Source organism: Cotesia glomerata, linkage group LG5, assembly GCF_020080835.1.
Source record: "Cotesia glomerata isolate CgM1 linkage group LG5, MPM_Cglom_v2.3, whole genome shotgun sequence".
Lineage (NCBI taxonomy): Eukaryota > Metazoa > Arthropoda > Insecta > Hymenoptera > Braconidae > Cotesia > Cotesia glomerata.
Window position 1 is genome coordinate 2,099,773 of NC_058162.1, and position 16,295 is coordinate 2,116,067.

Here is a 16,295-nt window from a genome sequence, read left to right on the forward strand (position 1 = left end):
CTAATTAAAAAAATTAATAACACTAAAGTTAGCCGAGATTTTTAATTTTTTTTTTATTTAAATAAACAAACCCAACAGCCTAGGGGCCATTAACAGGGTTAATAATACAACAGTTAGTATATTAAAAAAAAAAATTTTTGATTTATAACAAGATGACTTCATATTTAATAGAATATTAATATTAGTATTAATTATAAATATTAACATTGATTATAAATTTAATAGATAGATTGCTAAATGAGTAGACCATTGATGTGTTAGCAATTGCAAACCATAACAAAAAATAATAGTAATTGATAAAATTGAAAAGAAAAAATAATAAGAATAATAATAATAATTATAAAAGTTGTAGCAATTGCACATAATTAACACTATTAAGTTGATATTTTGCCAATAAGTGATGCTGTTATACAGCCACTAAGTTAGTTTGACAGCACCAGGTGTAAATAATTATTTGATAATTAGTAACAAGATTATTTTGTTCAAATTAAAGCAAATTATAAAAGTCATTTAAGAGTGAAAATCTTGTATCATGTAATATACGGGCCTGGTGCCCGATAAATCTGCTAGTATTGACATCACCAGTTTTAATGATCTTACAGCTAATATCACTCAAACTCTCAAATAACATGTAACATCTGCAGATCCAAAAAAATCACTAAAAAAACAAAAAAAAAATAATAATTCTAATAATACACTGAATAGTTCGCTAGTAGAATATCCTCATGGATAGTTAATGATTTTTGTTCAGGCCCATAACCGAAGTTCGGGCATGCTGAACAATAATCTGTCGAGTCCCTCTGGTCACTATCCGTAAATTCTTCTCCCCCGCTGAAGTACGCCGCTTCATCTCCTTTATTAAATTATTTATTATAGTTTTTCAAGTTTTTTACAAATGCAAATTTTTCTTTATTTTTTTGTAATAATTTTTCAATTAAACAATTAAAAAAAAAATTTTCACATGTAAAAAACTTGAAAAACTATAAGTGCAATTTTTTATAAATATCTTTTTAGTTGTAATTTAATTAATAAAAAAAATCAAAAATTTTTAGACGTCTGCTAACTTCAGTGTCATAAAAATTAAATGTTTTTAAAAAACCAATTATCTTAAAATATGAAAATTAATTTAGCATATATTTAATCATTTTTTAAATTCTATAACAAATAAATTATGGCAAAAAAAAATTGACATTTGAAAATTTAAAAAACTAAAATATGCAATGATTTTTTGGGACAAATTTTTTTGTTAAATAAAATTAAAAAATTGTTAAGTGACTGCTAACTTTAATGTCATTCTTAAAATTTATTATTAAAAAATTATATTTATTGATTTATTAGTCAATTTATTTTTTTTAATTAAAATAAAATTGCAAGTGTCAATAACTGGGTCTTTTTACCTTACTCGATTTTTTTTTTTTTTACATTAAATTTACTTTTTTAATCACACTATTAAATTAATTAAACAATAAAAATTTTATTGACAAAAATTAATTCTATTATTTTACATTAATATTTAACGTTAACACAATAGATATTAATTTCAACAAAAATTAAAGTTAAATTTTAAATTGATCATACAATGTAATAAAATTTTTTATATATTATGAATTATGACATAGTTTAATATTTATTTTTTAATTTAAGAAAATAATATTCAAATGTAATATTTACTAATTTTTTTTTTAACGCGGTTCGCTATAATAATAATAATAATAATAATAATAATTCATTTTTTATTAACACGCTTAATTTTATAAAAATATAAACTTTATTACACTTAAGCCCAACTTTTTATCAACTTATCTTAGAAACTAAGCTTATGTTCTTCTGCATTTAATTCTTGTTTCAGAATTCCAGACATTAAAAATTCTGTCGTAACAACAGGAACTTGGATATCATTTGGTACGTTTGCTGTTAATTTCTTAAGTTTAGAAATATCAGCTGCACAGCTGATAATATAAGTATTGGTCCATGTTTTTGGAGGTCGAACCAAAGCTTTTCCACCAGCAACTTGAATCATGTCTGTAAAAAATAAAGAATAAAAATAAATAAATGAAATCAATAAATCTATTGAAAAATGCTAAATAATTATATGTAAATAATTATACTTTTAAGTTCATTGAAGCTAGGTTGATTGACACCGGATGTAACAACAAACGTCAAATTGTGCAGTAAACTTTTTTCCTTAGATTTAATCAAACTCTGTTTTAAATTAAATCCAAATTTCGCTTCAGCTGCTGAATCATGCAGAATATATTTATCTGTTTCGATTAATTTATTACTCTTGATACTTGCATTGATCCAATTTTCAGAAACAATGGGAATGCCGCGAGAAATCGCGCAGAGAAATTTCAAAGTTCTGCGAACTTTGTCTGTTACTAAAATAGTTCCAGTCATCGGATCGTTGCTTATTACTCCGCCTGAAAAAAAAAATTAATCTATATTATTAAGAGAATAAGCAAAATTTTGTGGCCAGTGTATTGACATGATAAAATGGGTTTTTATAAATACTATACATAATTAAAAAAAGACCTTGTATCTCGTGAAATATTGAGATTTTTAAAGGTATAAGCTGATCCTGGTGTTACACTCATCAAGACCTTTCATTTGAGTACCCACATCATTTTTTCATATATTTATATATATTATATGTATGTATATATGAAAAATATTTCAAAAATGCATGTGGGTACTCAAACGAAAGCTCTTGATGAGTGTAACATCAAAATGAGCTTATATCTTTAAAAACTTCAATAATTAAAAAAGTACAGTGCAATTTAACATAATTAACAAACGATCTTGTATCTTGTGAACTATTGACATTTTTAAAGATATAAGCTCATCCCGACATTACACTCATCGAGACCTTTCATTTAAGTACCCACATCAATTTTTCATATATTTATATATATTATATATACGTATGTATGAAAAATATATCAAAATGCATGTGGGTGCTCAAATGAAAGCTCTTGATGAGTGTAACATCGAGATGAGCTTATAACTTTAAAAATTTCAATAGTTAAGAAAATACAGTACAATTTAACATAATTAAGAAACGATCTGGTATTTTGTGAACTATTGACATTTTTAAAGATATAAGCTCATCCCGATGTTACTCTCATCGATACCTTTCATTTGAGTACCCACATCAATTTTTCATATATTTTATATATTTATATATATGTATATATGAAAAATATATCAAAAATACATATGGGTACTCAAATGAAAGCTCTTGATGAGTGTAACATCAGGATGAGCTTATATATTTAAAAATTTCAATAGTTAAGAAAATACAGTTCAATTTAACATAATTAAGAAACGACAATGTATCTTGTGAACTATTGACATTTTTAAAGATATAAGCTCACCCCAACATTACACTCATCGAGACCTTTCATTTGAGTACCCACATCAATTTTTTAAATATTTATACATATTATATATATGTATATATGAAAAATATATTAAAATGCATGTGGGTACTCAAATGAAAGCTCTTGACGAGTTTAACATCGAGATGAGCTTATATCTTTAAAAACTTCAATATTTAAGAAAGTACAGTGCAATTTAACGAAATTCATTATTTAATAAAGCAAAATTCTATTTATATTTATAGCTCACAAGTTACGGAAGTCAGATAGTGACTGCAGGGTTGCTAATAAGTTTTACTAAATCAAATTAACAAAATCATCACACTTACCAAGACTCTGAACGGCTTGTTCATGTGTCTCGTAATCAATACCAGTGAACATAATTTTATACTGCATCTCAGCCGGACGATGGCTATGTCTCGACCTAGCTGAAGTAGAAGGCGAATCCACAACACTATTTCTCGACCTTTTAGATGCAATTGTACTGTTAAGAGTACTCGAGGATGCCGAAGAAGTGGAAGTATCCAAAGTCGTTTGATCAGCAGCCGCTTTCTTAGTTCGTTTAGCCGCAGTTTTTTTCTTAACTTCAGTATTGTGTTCCTCATTATTACTATTATTCGAACTTACTGAAGCACTGAGCAAGCTCTGATCAACATCCACTTTTTTAGACCGTTTAGCTACAGTCTTTTTCTTCGCCTCTACTCCAGTAGCAGTTTTCTGGTCCTCGGTACCTGAGCTCACTGAAGCGCTAAGCAAGCTCTGATCTTCATTAACTTTCTTCGATCGTTTAGCAGGAGCTTTTTTCTTAGTCTCAGCTTGAGCTTTTTCTACAACACTAGAATTAATTGACTTGGAATTCTTCCGAGCTTTGCGAGCCCGTTTCGCAGGTACCGTATGATCTTGACCTTCATTTAAATCACCATCATCATTAACAAATGCTCCACTCTTCAATTTCTGAGGAAGTACGCGCTTTCTTGTTGATTTTCTATCAGCGACTTTACTAGCCGCAGCCGCTTCTTTGTTAACCTTTACCTTATTTTTATTTTTACTCCCAACTTTCTTGAGACCTGTCAAAATTTTTTCTTTGTCATTAGCATTAAGAAGGCGATCAGCCAACTGTTTTAAACGAACAAAATCAACCTCACCATCAGACGAAGAACCATCATCGTCAATACTCTTTAATTTGGGTAACTTAACATCTGAATGACTAAAACTAGAGTTAGGAATTATTTTTGAATTACTAAAAATACCATCATCGTCTTCTTCTGACATCGCTTTTATCTTCGCCATTGATTTTTTGAGTTTTTGAACTATGTTACCCGATGAATAATCATCTTCACTGTCTGAAGAATAAACAGTTGAATTTGCTGGGTTAGCATCAGTACCAGCAACACGAACATCTGGTAAGCCTGCAAAAAAATCGTCTTCATTAACCGGATTAACCGTTTGTTTTTTTTCATTCTCGGGTTTTGCACCTTTTTCTGTAACTAGATAAAAAAAAAAAAATTATTTTTTAATAAAATATGCTTATAAATTTATTAAGGAGATCCAAGTACCCTCCTATTGTAAAGAATATCTATAAAAAAATAATAAGTAGAAACTTTTGTTATGCATCTTAAGGAAGTTCGAGCGAATCTAATGTAAAAAATAATTTCCAACTTTGAGCTTTGAAATTAAGTATACGTATAAATAAATACGTCATTTATCTAATACCAAAATTTAAAAAAGATTCACCGTTTAGTTACTTGGATATTAAATTTTAAAAATCACATATTTTATCTCCTTATACACGGGCTCTTATGACTGACAAACTTTTGTCGAGACTTTAATTATTTTTTTCAATATTAATCTCCCAACTTTAACGGATAAAAAACTATACACAAGAAACTTGGATTATTACAAAATATAAAAACAATTTAATAATAATACATTACCGATATAATTTTTGAAATATTTAAAGTCAAATTTTATGTTTGTAACTCGTTTATCGTCAGCCATTTATTCGAATAAATATTTGACAACATCGCGTCAACAGTTGAGAAAAAAGATAAGGATAGAAATATAGTTACAGAGAGAGAAATGTTTAACTCACACACTCATCCACGTCTCTGTTATGGGTATAATCAAACGCGCTATTGCCAAATCTGTTTATTTATTCCGGCAAGTAATAAATACCAAAGTCATTTTATTACTTTACTTTATTAAATAAGTAAAAATCATCAATTATTAAATTATTTTAAATTAAAATAAAGAATTTTGACGAATATTGGGAAGACTAAAATTAAAAAAAAATTTTAACATTATTTTGACTCATTAGTTACGCTCGAACTTCCTTAAAATTAATTAATAACATTTTTGAGGAAATTTCCAAATTTTTTCAATCAAATTCAATGAAAATAAATTTTTTTTTAATTGTTAATTGCATTAAACTCTTAACCAAATACACGGTTGGTGGAATCTCCATTTACCTACATGTAAAAATTACAATTTTCAAACCTAATTACTTCATTAAATATCCCGGAAAACTACTGGTTTTTAATTTTTTTTTTTATTAATTATTACGTTACGTAGATAGAATTTACAAATTTTCAAGAAGTTTTAAAAATTTGACTACTTTGCGTGGATCTCCTTAAGGAAATCCAAGTACCCTTCTATTGTAAAGACTGTCTATAAAAAATAAAACGTAGAAATACTTTTGTTATGCATCTTAAAATTAATTTTTAAATTAATTAATAACATTTTTGAGGAAATTTCCGATAAATTTACTCATTAAATAATTATTAACACTTAATTGACTAATAAAAAATATAGCCTACTTTTTTTATTGTTTTAATCTTTAGCTTATTATTTTTTCAATCAAATTCAATGAAAATAAAATTTTTTTAAAATCATCAATTGCATTGAATTCTTAACCAAATACACGGCTGGTGGAGTCTCCATTTACCTACATGTACAAATTATAATTTTCAAACCTAATTACTTCATTAAATATCCGGAAAACCTGTTTTTAAATTTTTTTATTAATTATTAGGCTACGTAGATTGAATTTACAAATTTTCAAGAAGTTTTAAAAATTTGACTAATTCGCGTGGATCTCCTTAATTATGTAAAAAAAAATTACCTTTAGTTTTAAGTTTTTTTTCTGGTGACTCATACACTGCGACAGATTCATCGCCTTCAACCGGAACTCCATTAGAAAACCCAGCTGTACCCGGCGCATAGACAACTTTTTTCGCCGCTTTACCTTGACTTTTCTCAGACTTCTGCGACGAAGAACTCCCTTGACTATCAACAAGAATATTAGATTTCTTCTTTCTAGAAGACAACTTAGCGAAGTAAGCCTCTTGCGTATCAGGACCTGAATCCACCTGGGATTCACTGCATTTTTTATTCACCAAATTAATTTTATTTTCTTGACTACCGGGTTTCTGAAAATTATTAACACTATGTAATTTTTCAGGGACATCATTTAATATTTCCTCAAGCTGCTGAGTTTGAAGCGGAATCGCGTCCTCAAGTTCATCATCATTACTACCACCGAACATAGCGTCTAAATTCCTAACTAAACTGTCATTGTGTAAATCACTATTTACTTTATCATTTTCCAATTCTTTTTTTTTAATTTTTTTTTCATATGAATTTAAATTATCCCCTTGTAATTTATCAAGATCAACTGTACAATTTTTCACAGAGGCAAAATTTATTTTTCTCTTTCCTGAAGAAAGAGGAGTTGAAGATGCTCTACGTGAAATTTTATTACTTTTAATTACAGGAGATTTTTCCTCCAAATTATCATTTTTTTTTTCACATGTTTCTTTTGAACCTTCAAAATTTATAATTTGCGTCGGTGCATTTTCTAAATCAACTGAATCAATACTATCATCATTAGTTTTATTTTTAGTCTGAGAATTTTTATTAATTTTATTAATTTTATTAACAGATAAAAAAATTGCCTGCGAATCTATAAGTTGAGTAGGCTCTAGATCATCTCTTTGTGTTTCTAAAATTTTCTGGGTATCCTCAATGCCATTATTAATTTTTTGAGTTTCTAAATTTAATAATTGAGTTGGCGCATCATCAAGATCTTGATCTTGATCACAAGTTTTTAATTCATTAATTTTATTAATTAATCCTTGATTTTTTTTATCATCTACTTCTCTACGAAGTGACTCTAATTCTTCATCATCAGTTTCATCATCATCATCATCATCATTATCATGCTTAAAATTATTTTGTGGATTTACTAATTGAGTTTCCGCGAATTCATCACAAGCTTCATGATCATTATTAATTTTTTTACATGCATTAGAATTAATATTTAAAGGAATAACTTGAGTCAGCGCATCAGGGTCGCATTCTAATTCATTATTCCTTGGAGAAACTTTAGCAGCCGGCTCAGCTGATACTAAAGGCGCAGTATCATATCGCTCTAGACCAGGCTGGTCAGTTTTCAACGCTACTTTTCTGTGAGGTGACACTGCCTGATTAGGTGTCATATAAACCTCATCATCATCAGTCTCATCATCATCATTATAATTTTGCTCGGAACCTGGGTGTTGAATTTTAGAAAAATCAACAAGCACTGGACTTGGACATGCATTACTTTCTGCTTCACTATCAAGTTTTAAAATTTTATTTTTATCAACATTTATAACACAAGACTCCGGAATTTCATCATGTGATTCAAAGTCACTATCATTATTTATCTTACGTTGTTCCTGATCTTGTATTCGAGCAAACTCTTCATCGTCAGTGTCTGAATCGTTAACAACTGCATTATTTTTAAATGTTTTTTTATCATCAATTTTTGACCTATCTTTAATCTCATTACATTGATTAATTACCGCCTCTTCGTCATCCGTCTCAGACTCGTCATCTGTTTCAGCGATTATATGATTGTGTGTATTGATATTGACTGATGTTGATCCTAACATTGTTCTGTCATTGTCCTTAGATTTTTTGGAGGTATTAGTGATTCCAGAACTACTTTGATGAACCGAAGAGCTTTGTTTTGACTGTATCTCATTATTATCTACCAACTCGTCGTCCGTTTCCGAGTCATCGACTACTGTACTTACATGCTTTGGCTTTTTATCAGCCTCTTCGTAATTTCTTCGTGGAGCTACAGGTACCGCTTTGCTGACGTTGGGACTTTTAGTTGGAACTCGATTCTGTAAAAAATAAAAAATAAATTATTTTAGTTGTAAATATATATTATTAAGAGAATAAGAAAAATTTGATAAAATCAGTTTTTTAGAGAAATTTAGTAGATCTATAATTAAGAAGTGACCTTGTATTTTGTGAACTATTGATATTTTTAAAGAAATAAGCTCATTCTGATGTTACACTTATCGAGACCTTTCATTTGAGTACCCACATCAATTTTTCATATATTTATATATTATATATATATATATATATGAAAAATATATAAAAATGCATGTGGGTACTCAAATGAAAGCTCTTGATGAGTGTAACATCAGGATGAGCTAATATTTTTAAAAATCTCAATATTTATGAAAGTACAGTGCAATTTTACATAAGAAACGACCTTGTATCTTGAGAACTATTGACATTTTTCAAGATATAAGCTCATCCTGATGTTACACTTATCGAGACCTTTCATTTGAGTACCCACATCAATTTTTCATATATTTATATATATTATATATATAGGTATATATGAAAAATATATCAAAATGCATGTGGGTACTCAAATGAAAGTTCATGATGAGTGTAACATCGGGATGAGCTTATATCTTTAAAAACGTCAATATTTAAGAAAGTACGGTGCAATTTTACATAAGAAACGACCTTGTATCTTGTGAACTATTGACATTTTTGAAGATATAAGCTCATCCAGATGTTATACTCATCAAGACCTTTCATTTGAGTACCCACATCAATTTTTCATATATTTATATATATGTATATATGAAAAATATATCAAAATGCATGTGGGTACTCAAATGAGATCATATCTTAAAAAATGTCAATAATTAAGAAAGTACAGTGCAATTTTACAAAAGTCATAATTTAATAAAGCAAAATTTTATTTATTTATAATTCTACTTGCTAGTGTTAATTAATAAATTATTAAATTATATTTTTAAAAAATTTTACCTTCTTAAATTTACTTTTTGTAATTTCAAACTGTTTATTTATTCGCTGTGTTTCACAGTCATAAATATCATCGTCTGCAGCAATTGGTTGCGTAGCTAGATCATACAAACTCAAAGCTTCATCTTTAACACTCATTTTTTGTGTTTCTAACTCATGAATGCCTCGGTTGTCTGTCGTACTTATCTGCTGTGTACTCATGGCATAAATATCAGACTCGACATCTGTTTCTTCAGGTAATCTCTGGGTTGCCAAGTCAAAAACTTCATTTTTTATTCCAGTTTCTTCCAACTGCTGGGTTTCCAGATCGTAAATAGATTTCTTTTTATTAGAACTATTATCCACTTGTTGCGTATCACGGTCGAAAATAGATGGATCATTATTTTCCTCCAGTTGTCGCTGTGTTTCTACATCGTAAATCGATTTCTTTTTATTAGAATTATCAACATGTTGCGTTTCACGGTCGAAAATAGATGGATCATTATTTTGCTCTGATTGTCGCTGAGTTTCAATATCGTGAATGCTGGAATTTAATTTTCTCCGAGCATTATTAGCACGGGCATCTCGAGTACTGGGACTACGAATTGGCAATTTGGTAGGCTTTGCAAATACAGCCTCATCTTTGGCCTCTTGAGTCCCGAGAACAACGGAATCATCGCTGTCGGTGACAGATGATCTGTTACCATCATAACGTAATTTCAGACCAGGTGCTGGTGTTTCCGGGACAATTATTGAATCGTTGCTGTCTCTGATCAGTAAAAATTGGGCATTAATTATACCGAACGTAAGTTTTGAACCATCAAGAATTTGGTAAAAACGATCCGGTCGCAAAGATTCCTAAAATATTAAGAAAAAATTAAAATTATTTTTTATAATCTAAACTTAAACTTATTAAAAATATAAGTAATTAAGAAACGACCTTGTATCTTGTAAACTATTGACATTTTTAAAGATATAAGCTCATCCTGATGTTACACTTATCGAGACCTTTCATTTGAGTACCCACATCAATTTTTCATATATTTATATATATTATATATATGTATATATAAATATATGAAAAATTGATGTGGGTACTCAAATGAAAGCTCTTGATAAGTGTAACATCAGGATGAGCTTATATCTTTAAAAATTTGAATAGTTAAGAAAGTACAGTGCAATTTAACATAATTAAGAAACGACCTTGTATCTTGTAATCTATAATTGTTATTATAAATTTAAATATTTATAGATACTTACATTATCAATCCGTGTTTTATTTGATGATCTCAAATCACAAATATAATAAATATTGCTTTTTATTTCAATTTCCGCATGGTTTTTTGAAACAGACTGAAAAATAAAAAAAAATAATTTTATAAAAATATATATTTATTTATTTATTAATATTCGTGTTTATGTAATAATTGATAATTAAATAATCAGTCAAGCTAAAGAATAATGATATATATAATATAATTAATAATTGATGATTTAAATAATCAAAGGTTAAAAAAAATGATAAATTTGTTATAAAAAATATGTTTACAAGTAAAATAATGGGGCACGCGTTAATAAATAATAAATATATATTTTAAAAAATATATAAATAATTTACGATTGAAGTAAAAATTTTTCTGTTAGTTATAATTTTAATAATAATAATAATAATAATAATAATTTCAGAAAAAAAAAATTACTCAGAATAAAAATAATTTCCATAAAAAATTTCTTAAACAAAATAAAATAATTTATTATATATATATATATATATATATATATATATATATACTATATATATATATATATATATATATATATATATATATAAATATGTAAATAATATATATATTTAAAAAAAAGATAATGCATCAAGAAGTAATTTTTTATAAATACTATCAACCTGATAAAATATGAAGATGGCAAAAGCTATCAAAAATATTATTATGTCATTAACTAAATAATGACTATAAATACTGGTAAAATAATTGACTAAGGCATAGACAGTCCTCAAGCTGTTGAAGAATGAAGACTGCAATCATTCTGTGCTTGGTGCCGCTGGCACTGGCGACTCTGGACATCGAGAAGACTCCAGATGGCCCAAGATTTGAAACTCCGATGGGAGGAATCCGAGGTTTCTACGACTACTCAGAGCATGGCCGCAAGTACATGGCTTTCGAAGGAATTCCTTACGCCAAGCCGCCAGTAGGAGATCTCCGATTCAGAGTGAGTATTTTCATATAATTACGATATGAAATATTGTAAATAATAATATAATTTACAATAAATATATATAAAATATTATTGTACAGCCACCACAAAAAATGAAATCATGGAGTGGAGACATGGTTGCCATAAAAACCGGGCCACCTTGCACACAGTACATTCACACACCAATCGACGCCAAAGAGAGAATCGTTGGATCAGAAGATTGTTTGTACTTAAACGTCTACAAGCCAGTAACTGAATCAACCAAAAAGATGCCAGTTATCGTTTGGATCCACGGTGGAGCTTTCCAATGGCACATGGAATCTAAAGACGGACAATTCACCAAGCCCCATTATCTCATGGACCGTGATGTTATTTTAGTGACATTCAGCTACCGTGTTGGTCCTCTTGGTTCGTATTTTCTCATGGTGATCTTCAGTTGGTTAACAAACAAACAAACAAAAATAAAAATTATTTTTATTTTCCTTCAGGTTTCATGAGCACTGGCGACGAACATATTTCTGGAAACATGGGTCTTAAGGATCAAAACATGGCCATTCACTGGGTGAAAGAAAACATTGAAGGCTTTGGTGGAGACTCTGAAAATATTTCTCTCTTTGGATTGAGTGCTGGTGGAGTGAGTGTACACTACCATTACTTGTCACCTTTGAGCAGAGGCTTGTTCAAACGTAAGAAAATTATTTAATTAATAAATTGAAGATCATTAATTATTTAATTAATAAATTGAATGTGTATTAATTATTAATAAATTCGGGTGCGCAGGAGGATTGTCTTTCAGTGGAAATGCATTGAACTGCTGGGCTATCACCGAGGGAGCACCCGAGAAGGCCAAGAAAGTCGCTATGACTGTTGGATGCCCGACTACTAACACTGAAGAGATGGTCAAGTGTCTCAGAACTCGGCCATACCGTCAAATCGCACGTACAGACATGGACTTCATGCCTTTCGAATTCAACCCGATGACTCCTTTCGGTCCAGTTGTTGAAAAATCAACAGCTGAGTCGCCATTCATCACCAAAATCCCGGCTGAAATCATCAGCAGCGGAGAAGCTTATGATGTTCCTTGGATCACTGGTGTTGTTCCTGAAGAAGGACTTTACCCTGGAGCTGGTTAGTGTTTGAATTTACTCATTAAAAATTTATAAATACCTTTCTGAATTTCAACACATCATTCAAGGGAAAATATTTTAGATATTTATCATGATAAGTATTTAAGCTGCATTCGAAAATGCTCTATCTCTAGATACATCATTAAAAAATGACCGTGTATCTTGTGAACTATTGACATTTTGAAAGATATAAGCTCATCCCGATGTTACACTCATCGAGACCTTTCATTTGAGTACCCACATCAATTTTTCATATATTTATATATATGTATATATGAAAAATATATCAAAAATGCATGTGGGTACTCAAATGAAAGTTCTTGATGAGTGTAACCTCACGATGAGCTTATATCTTTAAAAATTTCAATAGTTAAGAAAGTACAGTGCAATTTAACATAATTAAGAAACGACCTTGTATCTTGTGAACTATTGACATTTTGAAAGATATAAGCTCATCCCGATGTTACACTCATCGAGACCTTTCATTTGAGTACCCACATCAATTTTTCATATATTTATATATATGTATATATGAAAAATATATCAAAAATGCATGTGGGTACTCAAATGAAAGCTCTTGATGAGTGTAACATCGGGATGAGCTTATATCTTTAAAAACATGAATATTTAAGAAAGTACAGAGCAATTTAATATAAGTCATTATTTAATAAAGCAAAATTTCATTTTTTCATAGTTCACAAGTCACGGAAGTCACATAGTGACTGCAAGGTTGCTAGTTCCAAAATTAAGATTCATAATGAAAGTTTCAAATTTTGTGATAATTATGAATTTTACTTTTTAAATTATTGATCCTAAGAAAATAACATAAACATTCTTGTCTATAAAATTAAATTTTGAAAAATTTTAATTAAAAAAAAAAATTTGTAGAGGACCAATATTTTTTCAATAACAAAAATTAGAACAAATAATTATTTTGAATGCGGAAAAAAATCTTGGAGCTATTTACGACTTAAAAATTACAAATTTTCTAGATTTCTGTGCTGACCCAGTCTACTTGAAGGAATTAGACGCCAGATGGGACACCTTGGCTCCGTTCATCTTAGACTACAACTACACAGTCCCGGTGACCAAGCACGTAGAAGTTGGCCGTAAAATCAGACACCACTACATGGGTGACAAGCCAATAGACAAATCCACAGCCATGGACTTAGTCCACATGATCGGAGACCGTCTTTACGTAGTAGGAGGTATTAAGGCTGCCAAGTTGATGGCTAAAGCTAACAAGAGCCCAGTTCGCTACTACTACTTCACCTACCACGGAGCTGACAGCTTGAGCTACTCTATGACCAGAACCCACGAAGACTGGGGTGAGAATTAAATTATTAATTTAATAATTTAATCCTAAAAGATTCACTTGATTATAAATTGGTTTGATTTAAAAACAGGTGTTGCTCACGGTGACGATCCGTACTACGTTGTTGGATCTCCATTCATGGACCCCACAACCACTCCCGAAGACCGTGCCATGCAGAGAGAACTTCTGGACCTCTGGGTATCTTATGCCACCCATGGGTAATTTTTTTTTTAATTAATTAATTCTTAAAAATAATTAATTCAATTTTTTAAAATTAATTAATACTTAAAAATAATTAATTAAAATTTTTAAAATTAATTAATACTTAAAAATAATTAATTAAAATTTTTAAAATTAATTAATACTTAAAAATAATTAATTAAATTTTTTAAAATTAATTAATACTTAAAAATGATTAATAAAATTTTTTTTAATTAATTAATACTTTAAAAATGCTAGATTAAAATAAGTGACATTAATTGTAATTTTAATTTTTAATTCTGCGATTTAGAACTCCTGATGTTGGATTCGACTGGACTCCAGTTGACGCTGCTCATGAAAAATTGGTCTACCTCCATATCAAGGGACCAGGTCACAAACAGATGGACAAAGATGGTAACTTTGGATCCTACAAACTATGGTCCAGCATTGACTTCTACGAAGACAAAGTTGACGGCAAAAAAATTGATTTCTAAACGAGAGATGCATTTTGACTTATGCATTTTGTTACATCTAACATGTCATATAATAACTTTACGGGATTTTTTGTAATCAGAAAATTAATAAAGAGAATTACTTGAGCATAATTACTCACCAAATCATTTATGCAAACATCACAACCTGGGTGCCGACCTATCTTGTTTATTCCTCTGAACAGCGGGTACTTTTTTTTTCCAATACACAAATTAGCAACCTACAAAAAAAATTATAACATTAAAGTTAGCAGTAACTTAACCATTTTTCAATTTTTTCTAACAAATAGATTTTTTCCAAAAAATTATTTTAAAAAAATTGCATTTTTAATTTTTTTTAATTTTTACATGTCAATTTTTTTTTTTGCCATAATTTATTTGTTAAAAAAATTCTTAAAATTATCAAATATCTAAATTAATCTTAAAAAAAAAATTATGACACTGAAATTAGCAGACGTCTAAAAATTTTTTATTTTTTTTATTAATAAAATTACAACTAAAAAGATATTTCTAAAAAATTGCACTTATAGTTTATCAAGTTTTTTACATGTGTAATTATTTTTTTAATTGTTTATATTAAAATTTTGAAATGTCGGCTAACTTCATTTTCATAAAAAAATTAAATTACCAGATATTTGATAATTTAAATAATTTTTGTAACAATTAAATTATAGTAAAAAAAAATGACATGTGGAAACTTAAAAAAATTAATAATGCAATTTTAAAAAAATAATTTTTTGGAACAATTTTGTTAATTGGATAAAATTAAAAAATTGATAATAAGTTAGCCGACGTTTTTAATTTTTTGATTGTTCATTTATTAAATTAGAACTAAAAAATATTTTTTAAAAATTGCACTTATAGTTTTTAAAGTTTTTTACAAAGGAAATGTTTTTTTTTATCAATTAAAATAAATATATTGTACCTGGTGAACTCTTTTAGGAGTCATTTGCGAAGAATTTAATGATTGAGATGACAGGCTGTCGTCATCCTCATCGTTTAACAATTGCGTGGCAGGTAAATCCATTTTATTGAATATTTATCATCTAGATAAAGCAAAGATAAAATGTTTATTTTGTTGTAATTTTTTATGAATTTTATTAATTACATTATTAAGAAATTTTAAATACTTACAAAGTAAACAACGACGTATTTAACCTCCTTTCATTTAACAATGAAGCAGCAGCGTTGTTTTGTTATGTTTGGCATGGACCGCTAAAATGGAGGTAAAATTCATTTTAAAATATCTGCAACCTTGCGGTGAAAAAAGTAACTACTTTGCAGCGCGCTTTTATTTAAAATTTTTTCAAAATTAAATTTCAAAATATGTTTGGATTTTATTTAAAATTTTTTTTAGAATTAATTTTCAAAATATGTTTGGATAGTTATAATAATAATAATAATAATAATAATAATAATAATAATAATAATAATAATAATAATAATAATGAGTTGTTTATTTAGCAGTTTGCTA

General features: G+C 28.5%; 2 protein-coding genes across 6 annotated transcripts; one reads left to right on the top strand and one right to left on the bottom strand.

Moving 5' to 3' along the window:
* Positions 1-1,744: 1,744 nt before the first annotated feature.
* LOC123265767 (eisosome protein SEG2-like) lies at positions 1,745-16,035 on the bottom strand. 5 transcript variants are annotated; one of them, XM_044729653.1, is made up of 10 exons: positions 15,956-16,035; positions 15,747-15,867; positions 14,944-15,042; positions 10,737-10,829; positions 9,501-10,334; positions 7,909-8,548; positions 6,499-7,584; positions 3,707-4,864; positions 2,109-2,420; positions 1,745-2,022 (listed from the first exon to the last, which is right to left on the bottom strand). In XM_044729653.1, the coding sequence occupies exons 2-10, from the start codon at positions 15,846-15,848 to the stop codon at positions 1,805-1,807; spliced, it is 4,542 nt and encodes a 1,513-aa protein (XP_044585588.1). In that variant the 5' UTR covers positions 15,849-15,867; positions 15,956-16,035; the 3' UTR covers positions 1,745-1,804. The 5 variants fall into 5 exon arrangements, with proteins under 5 accessions (XP_044585588.1, XP_044585585.1, XP_044585586.1 ...); XM_044729650.1 differs by having other exon boundaries at positions 3,707-4,786; positions 4,853-4,864; positions 6,499-8,548; XM_044729651.1 differs by having other exon boundaries at positions 3,707-4,444; positions 4,523-4,864; positions 6,499-8,548.
* Positions 11,471-14,870, top strand: LOC123265768 (venom carboxylesterase-6-like). The gene is made up of 7 exons (XM_044729654.1): positions 11,471-11,702; positions 11,789-12,095; positions 12,176-12,373; positions 12,468-12,815; positions 13,807-14,142; positions 14,221-14,347; positions 14,641-14,870. The coding sequence occupies exons 1-7, from the start codon at positions 11,502-11,504 to the stop codon at positions 14,822-14,824; spliced, it is 1,701 nt and encodes a 566-aa protein (XP_044585589.1). The 5' UTR covers positions 11,471-11,501; the 3' UTR covers positions 14,825-14,870.
* Positions 16,036-16,295: the final 260 nt, after the last annotated feature.